The sequence below is a fragment of the Macaca fascicularis genome, chromosome X (assembly GCF_037993035.2).
Source record: "Macaca fascicularis isolate 582-1 chromosome X, T2T-MFA8v1.1".
NCBI classification, from domain to species: Eukaryota; Metazoa; Chordata; class Mammalia; order Primates; family Cercopithecidae; genus Macaca; species Macaca fascicularis.
In genome coordinates, this window is record NC_088395.1 from 138,645,987 (window position 1) to 138,662,813 (window position 16,827).

At 37.6% G+C, this 16,827-nt stretch overlaps 1 protein-coding gene across 14 annotated transcripts in view; it reads right to left on the reverse strand.

Moving 5' to 3' along the window:
• Positions 1-16,827, reverse strand: part of MBNL3 (muscleblind like splicing regulator 3) — a 117,335-nt gene that overhangs the window by 19,690 nt on the left and 80,818 nt on the right. For 11 of the 14 annotated variants that reach the window (XM_074029192.1, XM_015444046.4, XM_074029188.1 and 8 more), the window contains one exon: positions 8,848-9,012. In XM_074029192.1, coding sequence (XP_073885293.1) covers positions 8,848-8,901 — 54 coding nt within the window. In that variant the 5' untranslated portion in view covers positions 8,902-9,012. Of the gene's footprint in view, positions 1-8,847; positions 9,013-16,083; positions 16,212-16,827 lie in introns of those variants that run through there. The other 3 variants (XM_065538394.2, XM_065538393.2, XM_065538391.2) reach the window with 2 other exon arrangements.

A 16,827-nucleotide genomic window follows, 5' to 3' on the forward strand; every position in this document is an offset into this window, starting at 1 on the left:
GATTCTGAGGCAATGCAATTCAATGCAAAACTATGCCTCAAATAAATGTCTAGTTTACACACACTTTAGGAACAATGACTTAACAGGTTATTTCTCAAGCTAGTATAAAGAAATGAAAATTAAATGTTATGCTGAATCAATCTTTGTGTCTCCTCAATAGCCTAGATCTATTTGTAGTTACCTCAAAAATATCCAAGATCAGTTACAACTATTGTTGGATGAATGTAAAAATTTCAAAATCCTGGCCTAAGGTCAACAGAATAATCGGGGCCTTCCATCTCTGAGTTTCTGTCTGGAGTTGAATGACTAGATATTTTCTTTTACAGAAGGGTAAACATTTGGTAACCATTTGTTGACCCAATTTTAATACAAGAAAAATAGCACTCTTAAATTTTACTAGCATCATAATATCTGCATTTTATTGCTCATTTGCAAGCATTTATATAATGTAAAAGGAAGCTCCTTTTATGGTCATCATGCATATTTCTATCTTTAGATAATCCCCAAATGCACTGAAATATATAATGTTAGTTTCCATCCGACTTCATTTTCACACAGAGTACAATTGAATAATCTCTCTTTCACAGTATTTGCTTGGTCATTTCCACACTGCTTGAGTAATGTTCCATGGGGACTGAAGTGGCCAAAATGCAGGCTGCAGGAGACCCACATAACCTCCAGACTAGTTAATTGGTTTCTCAATAATTGAGAGTTAACTTTATAAACAGATGCAAGCTGATAGTGGTGGTATTTAAGTACTAATCGTACTTGTTAATGAATAAGTCGCCGTGGCTCTAGAGAGAGCTAAGGAAAAAAATGTTCAAGGGTCAAAAGTGAACCATTGTCCTCACCTAGACCTGGATTTTCTGATCTTATTAATCAGAGAAGTCTCCAAGTAAGAGGAAGCATTGAAGGCAGGCAGGTTAGTTGAAAGATCAATAGGTGATTGTGAGTATAAGAGGTATAAAGAGTAACACAAATGAGAACACAAGTCATGGTTCAGAGCTACCCATATTTGCTGGGAGGAGAAATACAACAGCAGGCCAGGAATCATAAAGGAGTACCTAAACACAGATCAGCACATCACCTAGGTAGAGAGCAAATGATTGACACTTCATAAGCAGGTAACTTTGACATTGTTCCTGAGGAGGTGAACAGGAATTGACCTAAAAATTTGTTGGTGACCACTGTGTAATAATAATGACAATTCAACTAACTTTAGTAATCTAGTAGGAAACAAAGATTACTTTTAAAAAATTAAGTTTGTGGCATGGATTGTAGTAATGGTATCATGAGCCTCTGTTTGTCTCCAAAGTCATCAATTTGCATACATTGAACATGTGCAGCTTTTGTGTGTCAATCATACCTCATTAAAGTAGTTCAAAAATATTAAAGTAGTTCAAAAAATTAAGTGGTTATCTAGTTTTAACAAAGGGTATAAACAAAATGTGGGTTTTTGAGAGACAAATAGGAAGAGATAAGCAAAGCAAGGAACCCACAGGAAACCTGGAGACTATTTATGAAGATGTCAGTGAAAGTTAGATAAATAGGCACGCTAAGAGTTAACATTATCAGGGGTTTGACCAATTACAACCACCACCACCACCACCATCAAAACAACACAAACCAAAACAGACCCTTGCATGGCTAATAGAAAGATAATTCTATGTGGAAAAAAGAGAGGCCCAAAGCTATAAAAATATGAAGAATCAGGTACAAATCAGAAATTAAGGGGACCAGAAGATATTCATCCAACATCTTACTTTTGTTACATAATGAATTCCTAGAGGGTAGAGTTTGTTTCTTGATCATCTTTTCATCCACCCTTTACTCATTTAAATACCTGTCACAGAGTATATGCTCGATAAATACTTACTGAATTGAATAAAAAGGGATTCCTAAACCATTAATTAATTTTTGATTTACTAAATAGAGCAACCCAATTTAAAAATCAGAGTGCAAAAAGAAGTAAAAGTAGTTTCAAAAATGGTGGCAAAGAGAATGAATAAATCCTCAGTCTTGCTCTCCGCTGAGGAAGACTTTAGGCAGATGGCTAGTCCTAAACTGTCTTTTGATAAAGATATGAATTGCTAGATCAAACAGTATGAAAAGCACAGGGTATTTTATACATACATATATACATACATGAATCCCATATGTGTATGTATGTATGTATGCATGTATTTTTAAAATTGGAGTGGCTAAATCCATACTAGAAGGTACCTAATTAAGAGCTCTAAAAAAAGTGATTTAGTGATACTATAGATAAAAATATGTAACTTTATTACAAAGTGTGTAATTCACAACGTGTATAATCCAGGTGATTAATGAATTGCTAATGTGACTGGTATCCAGAGTGGTTCAAGAGATAAGACTATGGAAAGAAGGGTGTAAATTAATATTTAACAAATGATTACAGGATATTAAGGCAAATTACAAACGCTTGGGGGTACCACTTTAATTATCAGGTGGTAGGGCAACCACAGGTTTTTATATAAGGTCTCCTCTCATTGACAAATTACTGAGCCATATCAACCTGCAGGTAAAAAAAAAAAAAAAAATATTTCACAGAGCCCACCAAACTCCCAGCCTTCACCTCATTTGTGATCAACAGCAAGCAATCTCAAGGCAGCTGGCTGTAGCTTACACTGCGACCACGAACAGTGAAGCTCACAGGCCACCATGGTCTCATTAGCAGCAGGCTCCAACTAACCAAGCTAACCAGCCCCAAAGGAGAAGGACACAAAATAGAGGAGGTTACATATAATTCATCTCATGGGAATATATAAAGGATGATAAAGGGAGAATGTTGAGATTTGTGACTATCAAAGAAACTGGGCACTATAAAAGATATCATATGTACAAGTGTCCTCTGTTTGACTGTAAAAGTGTAGCATTTTCATTCAACTTTTGAAAAAAGCAGATTTCGCAGTGTCTATTAACAGAGGTGGGGCAAAGCAGCAAAGGGACTGCTAGGGGATTTATTTTGTTTTAACGTAAAAGAAGCTTTAAGCTATGTGACATACACAGTCTTATTAGCAAAAGGCCCGAATAACTACTCTACTTTGGACCAGTAATTGCAATGAGGAGCAAATCTAGGATCTGTGGGGTCTGAAGCTTAGACCACTGGGTGGGGAAGTGAAGCCTTAAGAATGAAACACACAAATATATTTTGCAAATTTTACAAACACATTTTAAATACGTTGCTAGGACCCCTCTCAGGGTTTTGGAAGGAAACCATGCAAATGAGCATCCCTAAACCCCTCATGTTAGTTTGAAGGTAAGTCTACCTTAAAAACAATATTAGTTGAACAAACAGATAACAATAGGCTTCAGTTGGTACACCTAAAAGTAAAATTTTGTCTAATCTTTCAGAAAATATAGTAAAGTCCAGATGATTATGGCATGGTAGCACTCCAGGCACTTCTGTGATGTGATTTGGTCAATCTCAGTGGGGAAGTTCACATGATCATGACTGTTGTAATTATATTAAGAGCATATTAACCTTATAATTACATAATGTCTGTCTTTTCCTGACTTGAAAATTTTGCAAAAATCCTTTTACAAAACATGTAATGTCACCACATCAAGATGAAAGTACTAAATGCCATCATTCATCATTACATGAGTAGGTGAACTGAAAAACCTGTTGTGGAACCTTCATTAAAACATGTTATAATTTCTGTACTGACCATGAGACTGGTAATTTAGAATATGGACACAGTTTTCTTTTCTACTAAACCTACACAATATCTGGGCCACCTTTTAAAATAATAATTGTTAATAAAAGAGCCATGACAAAACTACTGTTTTTTAAAACAGCATACATATTTCAATCAATAAACTAAGTTTATATGAACTAAAAAACTGTAACTCTAATATGAATATTTGTCCTCTTGTTTTCAAGTACTATATCATTTAACGACTGACTTACAAAAATTAAAAAGTAGGCCAGGCATGCCAGCACTGTGGGAGGTCAAGGCAGGAGGATTGCTTGAGGCTGGGAAATCAGTACCAGACTGGGCAATGTAGTGAGATCACATTTCTAATTCTATTCAAAAAAATTTTTTAAAAAACATTATCTGTGCATGGTGATGTGCACCTGTAGTCCCAGCTACTCAGGAGGATGGGGCAGGATGACGACTTGACCCCACAAGTTTGCGGCTACATTGAGCTATGATCATGCCACTGCACTGTAGCCTGGTCCACAGAGTGACACCGTGTCTCAAAAAAAATAAATATTAAAAAGTAAATAAATATTTTCCAATTTTATCTCTAGTCACTTAAAATTGTTCTAGTCCTAAATTTATAAGTAATATATACCTAAGTAATATAACACCTTGTAGCCCTTTAGTAAAAGAGAAAAAAATTAAAAACATGAGTCTAAAAATAATATTATTCATTAATTAGTATATCTCCCTTCCTCGTACCTATTTGAACTTTCTATTATTTTTTTCTCTTGGTTCTGAAGCATTACATAACCTTCATTCCTTACTACATTAATGTGAGATAAACATATAAGCCTGTTTATGAGAAATATATTTGGTAAATAGAATTATGATAATGATGTAAAAAGGTGGAGGGGGATCCAGGCAGACATCAGATGATTCAATTTGAGATAAAGGAAAACCTAGAGAGGAAGCCTTGTTTATGGCCTCCATGGTTTGGAACTTGGTAACTTAGCCACAGGAATGCCAGCCATGTATAGCATACAACAGAACCTGAGGACTTGGCACACCCCAATGCAACCTCAAATGTGCTGAATCAACAATCTCTATATAAATAATCAAATGAATACACTCTACTGAGTCAAGTTCACTTGTGTGTCAGGATCTGTTTCCATGTGAATCACTACATTCAAAGAGAGAAAATAGAGGAATTTCCCAGGTATTCCTTTAGTTTGGATATGGACAGGTGTAGATATGCAAAATGTCCAAATAAAACATTTTAACAGCCTGTAATATCATATTCACTTTATAAATACATACACCACATCCAGTAGTGAGAATCTTTCCTCATAACTAAAATTTCTAATTGTAAAACCAAAATTTTAAAACATTCGCTTTGCTTCAGGGTAATCCACTGTTCCTACTCTTTCTAATATTCTTCTATAGTGGTTGTATTTGCCTCCTGATTATGGCAAGGGGATACTTCAACTTATACTTTTTTTGCTGGGAACATCAGGAACAATCTCTTTTAAACTGCATTGAAAAATACTAGGTAGTCACACCTTTTGTTTCACCTGCTGAACTTCCTTAATAAAGCCAAAAAAAAAAGCTTTCAGAGATGGACTTTTATACTGGCAAATGTCAATTCAGATCTGTTTAATAGAGTGAACAAACTTGCCTGTTCCAGCAAGCATTCCACCCAAATTGACTAGGTGTGGCTTTTATTCATTGTTCAGTTACACTCAACAGAATCTGTTCTCTAGGTACCATCGCATTTAGGTTGACATTCCCTTTATCTAGGGGCTTATAATAAGCAAACCATATTCAATTCTGCAAAGGCAGATGTGCTCTTCTGGTATCCTAGAAACAGATCAAAGTATTCTTTGTGGAAAGACATGAAGTTCAAGCCAGTGATACAAATGGGTCTTAATATGCAACCCTACAAATATCAGGACTGGAAATTTCTTAAACAAAAGCATGACCATCTTAGAGACAAGAATCAGATTATTGGGTGCGGTGATTGAAAGGGATAGAGAGTTGTTTGAGGGAGAGTAGGTACCAGAGAAATTAAGTAAAATCATACATTACTTCTGTAATAATATCAAGATCTACAACAAAGAAATTTTTTTTCCAAATCAGGCTGGTAAATGTTATTTAAAATTGCTCACACTAGCTCAGTTACACCATGCCTATAAAGTGGCTTCCTTAGACCATAGAAGAGGAATATATCAACCATCTTGGAGTTAGATTTTTGTATACATAATAACTGCAGGAATTAATCATTTAGCAGCTCATTGCATCATAATAGCTATCATTAAATAACCTACAAGGTAGAGAAGCAATTTCCAATTGTTCCCTTGGGTCTTCTAAGTAATGCCTTGTATCTTGTAACATTCTATAAAATAAATTGTACTCCTGTGAATCATATCAGTCATCTTCCGTCATCTGAAATCTAAAATTACCCTCATTGAAGAAAAAACAGGGAAACATATTCTAACATAGAAAGGATGGAGAATCAAATTAGAAAGCACAAGTGAAGAGGCTGGAAAGCACAATGGATTTCTTATTGGATTCTCAAAAAAGCTACTCCCTATTCTCCAGTATGAGCTAGCATGATCAATAACACTTGAAGGGTTGAGACTTGAATTGGAGAGACTCTAGCAGAGGCTGAATAGAACGGCTTTCCTCTGTACCCCTACTTTACCCCACTTCTTGCTCTCTGATTCCCTGAAACAAGGCATTTCACTAGTACCCTGAAGCTGTCCCTCGACCTTTGAAAAGATAAATGCTCCAGCTCTGTAGGAAACACTGGGCTCAGGTGTCTGATAATGAAATCTGCTTCCTAGTCTTTGCTCAGTTTGAATTGAGACATCCCATGAGAAGCTGAGAGTAGTAATTGTGCGTTAAAATCTCCCTTGCTATACCTTTGACCAACATCTTCCCCCATCCCCTCCCACCCACATCCCCTGGCAACTACCCTTCTACTCTGTTTCTATGCATTCAGTTTTTTCAAGGTTCCACATATGAGTGAGATCATACAGTATTTGTTTTTTCTCTGTCTGGCTTATTTCACTTGGCATAATGCCTGCCAAGTTCATCCATGTCATCTCATTTCACAATGTATACGTCTAACAAATCATCACATACTGTACACTTTAAAATATACACAATTTTATTTGTTAATTATACCTCAATAAAACTGGGAAAAAAAATAAAAGCTGCCTTGCTTTATTCCCCAGCCACTCACATTTTCTGGACTTACCAAGCACGTTCACTTCTCTGTGGTTTTGTTCATAACAATTTTCAGTATCCAAAAGACTTTATCTTCCCTCTGCCCTTAGAAGTAGGGAGGGACTGAGATACGTCAGTATGTGAAAGCCCAGAAAAAGCGTTTGCGCAAGGAGTTCAAAGATGTAAAGAATTACTGAGGGTCAAAGAGGAGCTTCGAGGAGTTCACCTTCTAGAAACTAATTTACCAACATAATTAATCTGAGTTCCAAGGCAAAACTTTTTGGTAAACTAATAGTACAGAACATGACATCTATTTATTTTACTTAAATCTGTCTAGACATTCTGGAAAGAGTATGGTGCAAACCTTTAGTGATTCATCATTGCCTCTCCCATCTGTTTTTGCATATATCCATAAAGATGTACTCATTAAAGGGTTCCATATCAACACAGATATCCTTGAATTCTGAGAATCAACTTTATAATGAGATAGGTTTTACTGACAGCAGATTGTCCTCCCACATTTTCATTGCATCTAAATACTATATACATATTTCAGCTTTCAAGTTCATTGTAGTCACTGATTAAATGGGTAACAAATAAAGGTAACAGGATTTTCAAATTTATCCTGTTAATAGTTTAAAGGAAGTAGGTCAGCTGGAATTAGAATGAGGCACCACTGAACTAAATGTGAGGCCTGAAGAACTATAGCAGAAAAGGGACAGTTTTCAATTCACCCTAAGAGGTGTAAAAGCAAAATGAAAGTTTATATTTTAAGGCATAGGGACAAGATGAATTTTCAATAGAATAATATGAACAGATACAGCTTAAGTACTTTATAAAGAATCCATTTAAACTCACAAGTCCACAAAATAGTAGATATTTGTCTAGAATGACATAATCTTACTAATTTCTGCATAGGGAAACCCTGTAGCTAAGATAAGGGAAAGCCACCATCAAGATCATGGGAAATTGGGGAAAACTGAGAAATGGTCACAGAGCAGAGAAGAGAGGGGAGGCAAAATTCAAATGAATGCACTTTGGTACCCTGAATCAGACACTGGAATAGAAAGATTACATTAATAGAAAACCTGGGGAAATCTGAATAAAGTCTGGAGTTTAGTCAATAGTAATGACGTGTGATTCCCGTTTCTTGCTTTTGACAAATCTACCAGGGTAATATAAGATGCTAACAGTGGGGAGAACGGGGTGAAAGGTAATATAGGAACTCTTTGTACTATTAATACCTTTGCAACTTTTCTGTAAATCTAAAATTATTTCACAATAAAAAGTTTGTTTAACAGCAACAACAGGCCAGGCTCACACCTGTAATTCTAGCACTTTGGGAGGCCGAGACAGGTGGATCACCTGAAGTCAGGAGTTCAAAACCAGCCTGGACATGGTGAAACCCCGTCTCTACTAAAAATCCACAAAAAAATTAGCTGGGTGTGATGGCAGGCACCTGTAATACCAGTTACTTGGGAGGCTGAGGCAGGAGAATCACTTGAACCCGGGAGGCAGAGGTTGCAATGAGCCTAGATTGCACCATTGCACTCCAGCCTGGGCAACAAGAGTAAAACTCTGTCTCAAAAAACAACAACAAAACAAAACAAAACAAAACAACACCAAAATCCCCATCAAACAAGAAACTTTGTTTGACTTAATGTCCTAGAATTCAAAGGTTTCCATGTAACAATAATCAACTCTCCTTATCTTAAAATGCCCCTGCTCCTTTATCCATATTCTTTTATAAACTGAACTCATGCATAAATGCAGCCAGGTTTTCAGTGCAACACACCTGACTGCTCTCTTCAAGTGCACAGCTCTGTAGTGTCAATGAACATATTAGTTTGTGTCCTAAATCCTGTTGCAACTAATTTCCGCAAGTCCCTGCCAGGTTATTCCACTGTAGATCTTTATTGGCAATTTTCAAAACATAGCTGCGACTTACAAGTGATGACATTTGAGCGTTCTGGAGCATAAGCTGCATCTGCTGGGCGAACATGGCTGCGGCAGTCTTCTGTTGAATCAGATTGTTCCGCCCATTAATCTCCAGCTGCGTTTTTAAGTGTGGAGGAGGGTGAAGGTACTTGCAGTTCTCTCGAGTACACCGACCCTAACAATGAAGAATGGGGAAAATATTTAATTAAAACTATACACAAATAGATAAATTTTGGACTCCATTATCTGGGGACAATCTAAGCTCCAAAACTCTTCATCTTGAATCCACATAAAGCGAGAAATACCCTGAAATTCACTGACAGTCTGTTAATGAAATAATAAATCCCTATGCCCGGCAGCCATTTTGTTCTTTAGGTTCCGGAGACAATGGCCTTAGATCACTTGCATGATGGAGACCAAAGTGTATTTTGGAACCTCAGCTAATTGAATGTTTTTTATTGATGGTAAGCACTTTCAAGACAGGATAGTGTGTCAGGTCCGTGGAATCAAACATGCTTTTGGTGTCACCTAAATGCTGGCATGGCCGCTGATTATGGTGTTTACTATGTAGCAGCAAAGGATGTCACTGGACTAGTTGTTGATCACATTGTCACAATGTGACCCATTACTGTGTTTAACTCACGAGCAGTATACAAAGAAGCTAATGACTCTCTCTTATTTGGATTACTAGGTCCACCATAAACCTTTTAAGAAAGCACAACTGCAAACAATTCTATTTCCCATAGATGCTAAGATTCTTTACAGTACATGAGGTTATTGGGGGAGGGGAAGGTGGGGAGCAAAGGGGCAACTTTTTTTTGGACCAAAGAGTGCAAGCTGCTAGGCCACCTGAATTCCCAAGAGAAAAATGAGTTTGTTCACCAAGTGTTTTCATTCAACACATGCTATGTGCAGTTTCCTTATTTATGATGCCTACACAGTTTATGCAATGGCTTCTCCATTGTTTAGTTGTTATTAAAACATTCCTATAATGTCATTGAGAATCAAGATGTGTCCTTCAAAACTTTTCTAGAGCTACATATAATGCAAACCCAGATGCACTGCAACTGCTCTTTTTAAATATTAGATCACTAGGACAAGGTGGCTCTATTGTTTTACCTCCTCTGTCAATAAGCTGAGTATAACTTAAAAGTCAGTGTGAGAGATTAAAAGACACATCATTGTTTTCTGTCGAGTTTGTCTTTTTGTTTTTCCCATTGCTCAATTTACATTTAATTAAATTAAAATGATTTACAAAATCAAATGCTATCTTAGTTTTATGTACTTCTGTATTTCTATGCAAATCTTGGAGAAAGAATAATTTATTGGTAGTATGAGTTAAGAATCATGTTAACCTAATCCTCCTAAATTCTTAAAAGTAGCCTAGGAATAGCTACACAATTTCAACATATATAATGAGTATAAGCAGACCCCTGTGTATGCTAAATCACAATAATGGGGGTCTTTTCCCCATAAATGTACCCCTAAGAGAAACCATAAGCTTCTTTTTACACCCACCAACGTGATGCAAGGCAGAAAGTCACAAGGATCTTCAGTTCCTAGATTCTCCACTGTCCATCTACATAACTGAGGTGATCCGGCTCAGAATTAACAGCTGATGGAGGCAGTGGCACTTGGTGACTTCCACAGCCAAGCATTCTAGTTTATACTTCTACTTCAGGGTTTCTCTTCCTCCTCCCACACCCTAACATTAAAGATTTCCCCAAGGCCCTGTTCTAAATCCTCTTGCTCTCTCCTCTCTAATCTCTTTTCCCTGGAGAGACTAAGTTGTCTCAAAGTTCCATCTATTTGTACAATTGCTCGGATCTTAAATCTCTATCTCTACCCCTGACCTCTCTTCTGAATTACAGTCTTTTGTTTTGTTTTGTTTTTTTAACCAATTGCAGCTGCATTTGGAGACCCTGCTGCCTAACCAGGTCTAAATAACTTACTACTGACCTTCCTTCTCATTTGACTATTTTTCATCTTGCTGCATACTCCCGGTTAGGGCCACCACTCTAATTCCTGTGCTTTGGGGTAGTTAGACAGCAGTAGTGGGAAAACAAATTAGGCAGCTCAGCAGTATTGCTTAAGGATTACAGAGCCACCTAGATAGCTTGTTTAGACAATTAGCATACATAAGCATGGAACACAATTTGTAACTCCACTGCAAAAAAAAAAAAAAAAAAAAAACTATATAATTAAGACTGTCTTTCATATTCAGGAATTCCAAACATTAGATAAGTTAAAGAAAAGAAAGAAAAAAGAATAATTGGAATTTCACCATTTGTTACAACTGAGTTTTAATATCATCTACATTGAATGTAATCAGACAGAGAAGAAGAAAGGGAGGGAGAGAACACACTGTATTTGGCACATTTCCTGCCAATATACAGATAAAGAAGTGAACATGCCTTTGTGCTTTTATATCACTATCCTTTACATAAAGTAACTTATCTTAAGCTTTTTTTTGGGAAATAATGACAGTTTAGCAGAGCAAAAGCAGTACACAGAAATAGAAAAAAAGAGAATTACACTTTAAAAAATTATATCAAGTTGGGCTATAAAACTAAAGTATGGAATATGAGGCAGCATGAGATTTAAAGAAACTTATTCATCTTAGTTATGAGATTTTACTTGATTTATAAAGCTTCTATTTTGAATGACAGAATCCATAATTTAATTCTATAACAATGCAAATGCATAGCAACACCACCTTACCAGAGACTGCTGCTTATGTTCCAGAAAGCTTATAAAATAAAATAAAAATCTGCATTCTCTATCCAAACAATAGATGAGGAGACCAAGTAATTTAATATCTATATTATCCATGGAATACAACATTTCAAAAGAAAACTATGCCCCTGTTTTTTTCAAAACGACATTAGAACTCAGGATAATATATTTATACGCACAACACTTGGTGATAATAAATCTCGTCTACATAGCATTCATTCTTCAAGAGGCCCAAACGTAATTATAGGCCAAAATACTTTAATTGGTGTTTGGGAGAGAACAAACTTGGTTTTTGACATCTGTTAACACTTGTTTTTTAATCCTTGTATAGAATTAAGGCTTTGGTAAGGCATGTAAGGTTGGGATGGAGTGGGGATTAGGGAGGGACTGTCCCAGTGGAGGAGGCAATCATCTATTGTTTTTGTCCTTTGGAAAATCGATGACTCTGTACTAGGAAAGTTCCAATGATTTCTGTAGGCCACCTAAGCACTCTGAGTGGGCCACAAGGTACCTATCACATTGGGTCTATAACAGTTTGGTGTGATAGCCCAGCAGCCATCTTGGCTCTGAAAATTCACCCTTCATGTTTCCCTAGCCAAGTCAATGGTGTCCCAAGTCCTCCTTCTTCCAATCTAGACCCACAGGTTCAGAGTTGGCACACACTAGTGCAAAGTATCAGACCAAGTCTTAAAAGACTCTGTAAATGTACCTACGACAGTCGCCATCCTCTGGCAGAGCAGGCTACATACTAAAATCAGCAGCTAAGGGGAGTCAAGACATGAAAATTAACTCTCTCTCTCCCCCCCTCCCATGTACACTGAAAATTAAAGAAACATCGAAGAGATTAGAGTGCAAGCTCATTTATGCTTGCCTCAATTTCCCTCCTTTTCCATTTCCTTTTGGACTTAAAAAACATGTCTTTCACTGTGTTACTGAGTTAAGAAAATAGCAAAGTGATTCAATAGGAAAGCGATTCTCTGCTGAAATATGTGCTACTACACCTATGAATCATATGAATCTTCTAACTCCCCTTTCCCATCTACTGTCTTTGAAAAATGCACTCAAAAAGCAGCAAGCAGGGGGAGAAAATAGCCGATGACATTTCTGAAGTACATCTGCATCAAGAAGTTGATGCCAGACAAAGGGATACGTTGCAGAACATTTATAAAGCCTCCCAAATTCAATCTATTACCTTTTTCCTACCTTCAGGCTTCTCCCAAATGAATACAAAGCCTTTGACTAAGAGAGAAAAGTCTCATTGTAGAGATTCAAATCCCACCTATGTCTAGGGAGTTATGAGAGTCAGTCTGTCAGACACAAGACTTCCCAGGCACTGGGTGATAGAAAAACTCTGTGAAATGTACTTTACGTTCATGAGAAAAAGCCCTACCATACATCAGAATAAGAAAAGGAACCTGGGAGTCTGCAAATTACCCTTTGTCAGCCACAGTATCTTAAGAGAAACAGCTGTTTGCAGAATGACTTGCTTCTTCAAATACATATGGAGTTAGAGAGAGAAAAAAAAAAACCCTAAATATCGTCTCTCAAATACAATTATAACTGGATTATTTTTCAAATACATAATCTCACTGATCTGCTAGACTGCCAACAGTTAAAAGTTAAATGTTAAATCAAGGCACCCAACAGATGATTTGTTCTATGAAGAAAAATGTTGTTATTCCATTTTAATCATCATGTATTAAATGAAAGAATTCTGACGATAGTGCCCCACTGTAACATACTTACATGCATAGACATGGCTTCTCAGAGGAAGTAACAGTGATTTCAGAATTACAAATCCTATGTACCAATTTGGCTAGTTCCTGCAAGCATCACAGATTTATTAAAGCTAGGAAAAACCTGAGTCAAGATCAACATACAATGAGTTATTAGCCAGATATCAGCACTCTACTGGCAAATTTCCCACTTTCTTCCTCTTAGAATTCCGTCTTTACAAAAATGGATAATCTGCATCATTTTCTCCTCCAAATAATGTATCATCTATAAATATTGATATAAATGCACAAAGAGCAGCCTTAAAATTCTGCATACAACTTTTAAGTTAAATGTGAGATGCAGGCAAGAAATTTAGAGGGAAAAGTCTTTGATAAACCATTTCTTAAATATAATGAAGGCAAAATTAATAAGGCTGAACGTCGACCCCTATGGAGAGGGCCAGCCAAGTACCCCCTACCATTGCAGCCAGCACTGTACCCACCTTCTTCATGCTGTCCCAACTCTGTTTTCTTGACACATCCCATACACACATACACAGGGCAATGACTTTGGTGCAAACCAGATAATAAGTTTGAACAGGCAAGAAGCTGGGGGGAGAGCAGAAGAATTTTCTTGCCTATCTGTCTCCAGAGAACTTTCACATTTTGATCTCCCAATGACAAAGGGAGTACTGGGCTCAACAATCACACTTTTGTTCTGAAATAGCCCACTAAGATAATTTGATTCCCAGGATGGAAACAGTTTAGGGCTGAATCGGATTGTAGGGAACATCTTGTGCACCTTTATCTTACAGAGAATGTGAAGGCCAAAGGGGTGAGGTGACTTGTCCTGATTCATAAGCAGCTCAGTAAGCACATAAGCCAAGTTTCCAGACTTTCACTACCCAATATGGATTCTCAGTTCAAATGACTTTTCCTCTGTAAAGATTTTCCTGGAACCATCTCCCCACTCCTGCCTCCATTTATCTCTCCCTTCTTTGTGCTCCCAACTGCACCTTGTACTCAGTTTTATTGTAGCTCTTATCGCTGTGTATGTCGATAAATTGTTTGCATGCTTGTCTCCTCTATTAGACTTTGAGTATGTATAACGGCAGAACTACATCTTCCTCCACTTTCAATCTCCAGGGATGTGTGTGTGTGCCTGATGAATAGTCGTCCCGCCATACACGTTTTTTGAACTTTGTGAGAATAATTTTATAGGGCATAACACTAAGTCTGCCTTAGAAGCCTAAGTGCTTCTCTTGTTATTTTCTTTCACAAGTTCTTTCTTCTCCCTCCAAGAAGAGAACAATAGTCAACACAAGACTGAGGCTGCTCCTGGTTGTCTATTCCAAATGAACCGTTATTCTATTCAGGTCCAGAAAATAGCTAGTTCCTAACTTTTTTTTTTTCCTATGAATATAGACCCTGAGGAATATGTGACCATTACAGCTGAAACATCCTGATAATTTAGTATAACTTAACCAGAAGTGACATGAATCCATGAGGCCCACAGACACAAACTCTGGTCTGATTCCAAGGGGTCTCTGGCCACAAAGGCCCTCAGGATATAGGGCCCCACCGGACGAATAAAGGAGCCAGCAGCAGATCCATATCTAATCAGCACCTGGGCCTGCCCAGGAGGGCCCTGCATTTCCAGGGTCAGTTTAGAAAAAAACTGCGTTCTCCAACTGCCCCACCCCCATCCTGAATTTCTCTGAACAAGCCGCAAGTCAAATTCCCTGAAGCTACTAAGACAAAGGTGGCTTTAGGAAAATCACAGCAGGTGGGGCCTTCTTGTGGCTCTCTAATGCATATGCCTTCTTACAAGAAAAATGTTTGCGGCTTTCCTTCATGACCCACGCTTAGCTTTGTTTACGTTAAACATTTATTTTCAAATGATCATGAGCTTGATCTTTTTCTCAGAAATTTTTTGAACAGCAAATAACACTAAAAATCCCAGAAGCTGTTCACCGTGAAAGCAAGCCTGCCTCACTAATAACCCAAATCTACTTCCTGCCCTATTCCACCCCACTTACACACTTTTTACCTCGGTTCTCATCGAATACTGTCCATCGCTGTAGAAAAATATTAACTGAATGGTCAATAATAAGCTCATCAAAAATGCATCATCTATTTACAAACCAGCCAACCAGAATAAAATTAAAACCCAAACACAATGAAGCACATTGGTACCAATTTATCAAAAGTCAGAAGGCATTCCTGATGCAAAGTATTCCTAGACGCTGTCTTTAGAGCAGCTGATAGCTGCCAACATAAACTGTCATCAAGAATGGAAAAAAAGGGAGAGAAAAAGTAATGGTACTGAATTTGTTACTCCAAGAAATAAAACACACATAAAATTATATAATTTCAAACATCTCCTTCTACACAGACTTCATTAAGAACATAAGGAGGTGTTTCTCTCTGACCCATTAGTCAAATCTCCTGGTCCTAGGCTTCTTTACCTCCTTTTTCTGGACACCTTATCCACTCACTTGCCACAACGATTTACAAGTCAGGACAAACAGGGTACCAGCTGCTTGCCCCCTTTATTCCCCAGCTAGGGCTTCTGCTTAAGATCCTTTCTAGAGATGCTAGGTTTATCAAATAAATATGCAGGACTCCCAGGTAAATTTGAATTTCAGATAAACAGTGAATTTTTTTTTTTTTTTTTAGTATAAGTATGCCCCATACAATATGTTATCTGGCAGCCCTCTCCCGCTCTGTTCTTCTGCCTTGATGACTTGAGCTCAATAAAGGCAAATCCTTGAAAACCCATTTTACCTCTTTACCTTAAGATTCTTAGCAGCCCTCTCCATGGAATCAGCCCAGGCTCTCCCAGGCCTTCATTTGCCCAGAGTAAAGTAGAAGGCACTCTCAGCCCCAGCTTACCTGATCAGCTGCAAGGAAATTTAAGGAAGTTGACTGTTGGAGACAGCAATTTTTGATCCATAGCTCCTCCCACCAAAAGCTTCACACGGCTCGCTACCCTGGCAGCCACTCCACCTTCCCACCCACCGGTGGCGCAACAGTATATTTAAATACCCTCGATGTCCCCTGGAGCTCCCCCTTTAGGCTAGGATGAAGAGGGGGATGGTGTGTGACCAACACCTGCCTAACCCGTAACTCCGATTTTACAGAACAGATTTTTGAGTATATGAGGTGTTACATAAAGATGAGGCTTTTAAGTTTTTAAGGTTTTTATTTGTGTGTGCAGAGGTGAGGGGTGGTTAATTTTTTTTTTTTTCCCCTTCAGCCCTGTCTTTGGAATACTCAAATTCGAGTAAAAGTCAATCATTAAAGTGCAGGGAAATAACTGCTTAGCATCATGTTTCTAAACGCACACATAAGCGCTATAAAGGTACAGATTCACAGCATGCAGATGAATAGCCATTATTTGCATAGATATCTTTTTCAGTCAATACTTGATTACTTACATTAAAAGAAAGCGCAAAGTAGAGAGGTATGGCTAATTCTAATGAACCAAATAATATATTCAAGAAAAATGGCAATCCATAATAGCCTCACATTACAAT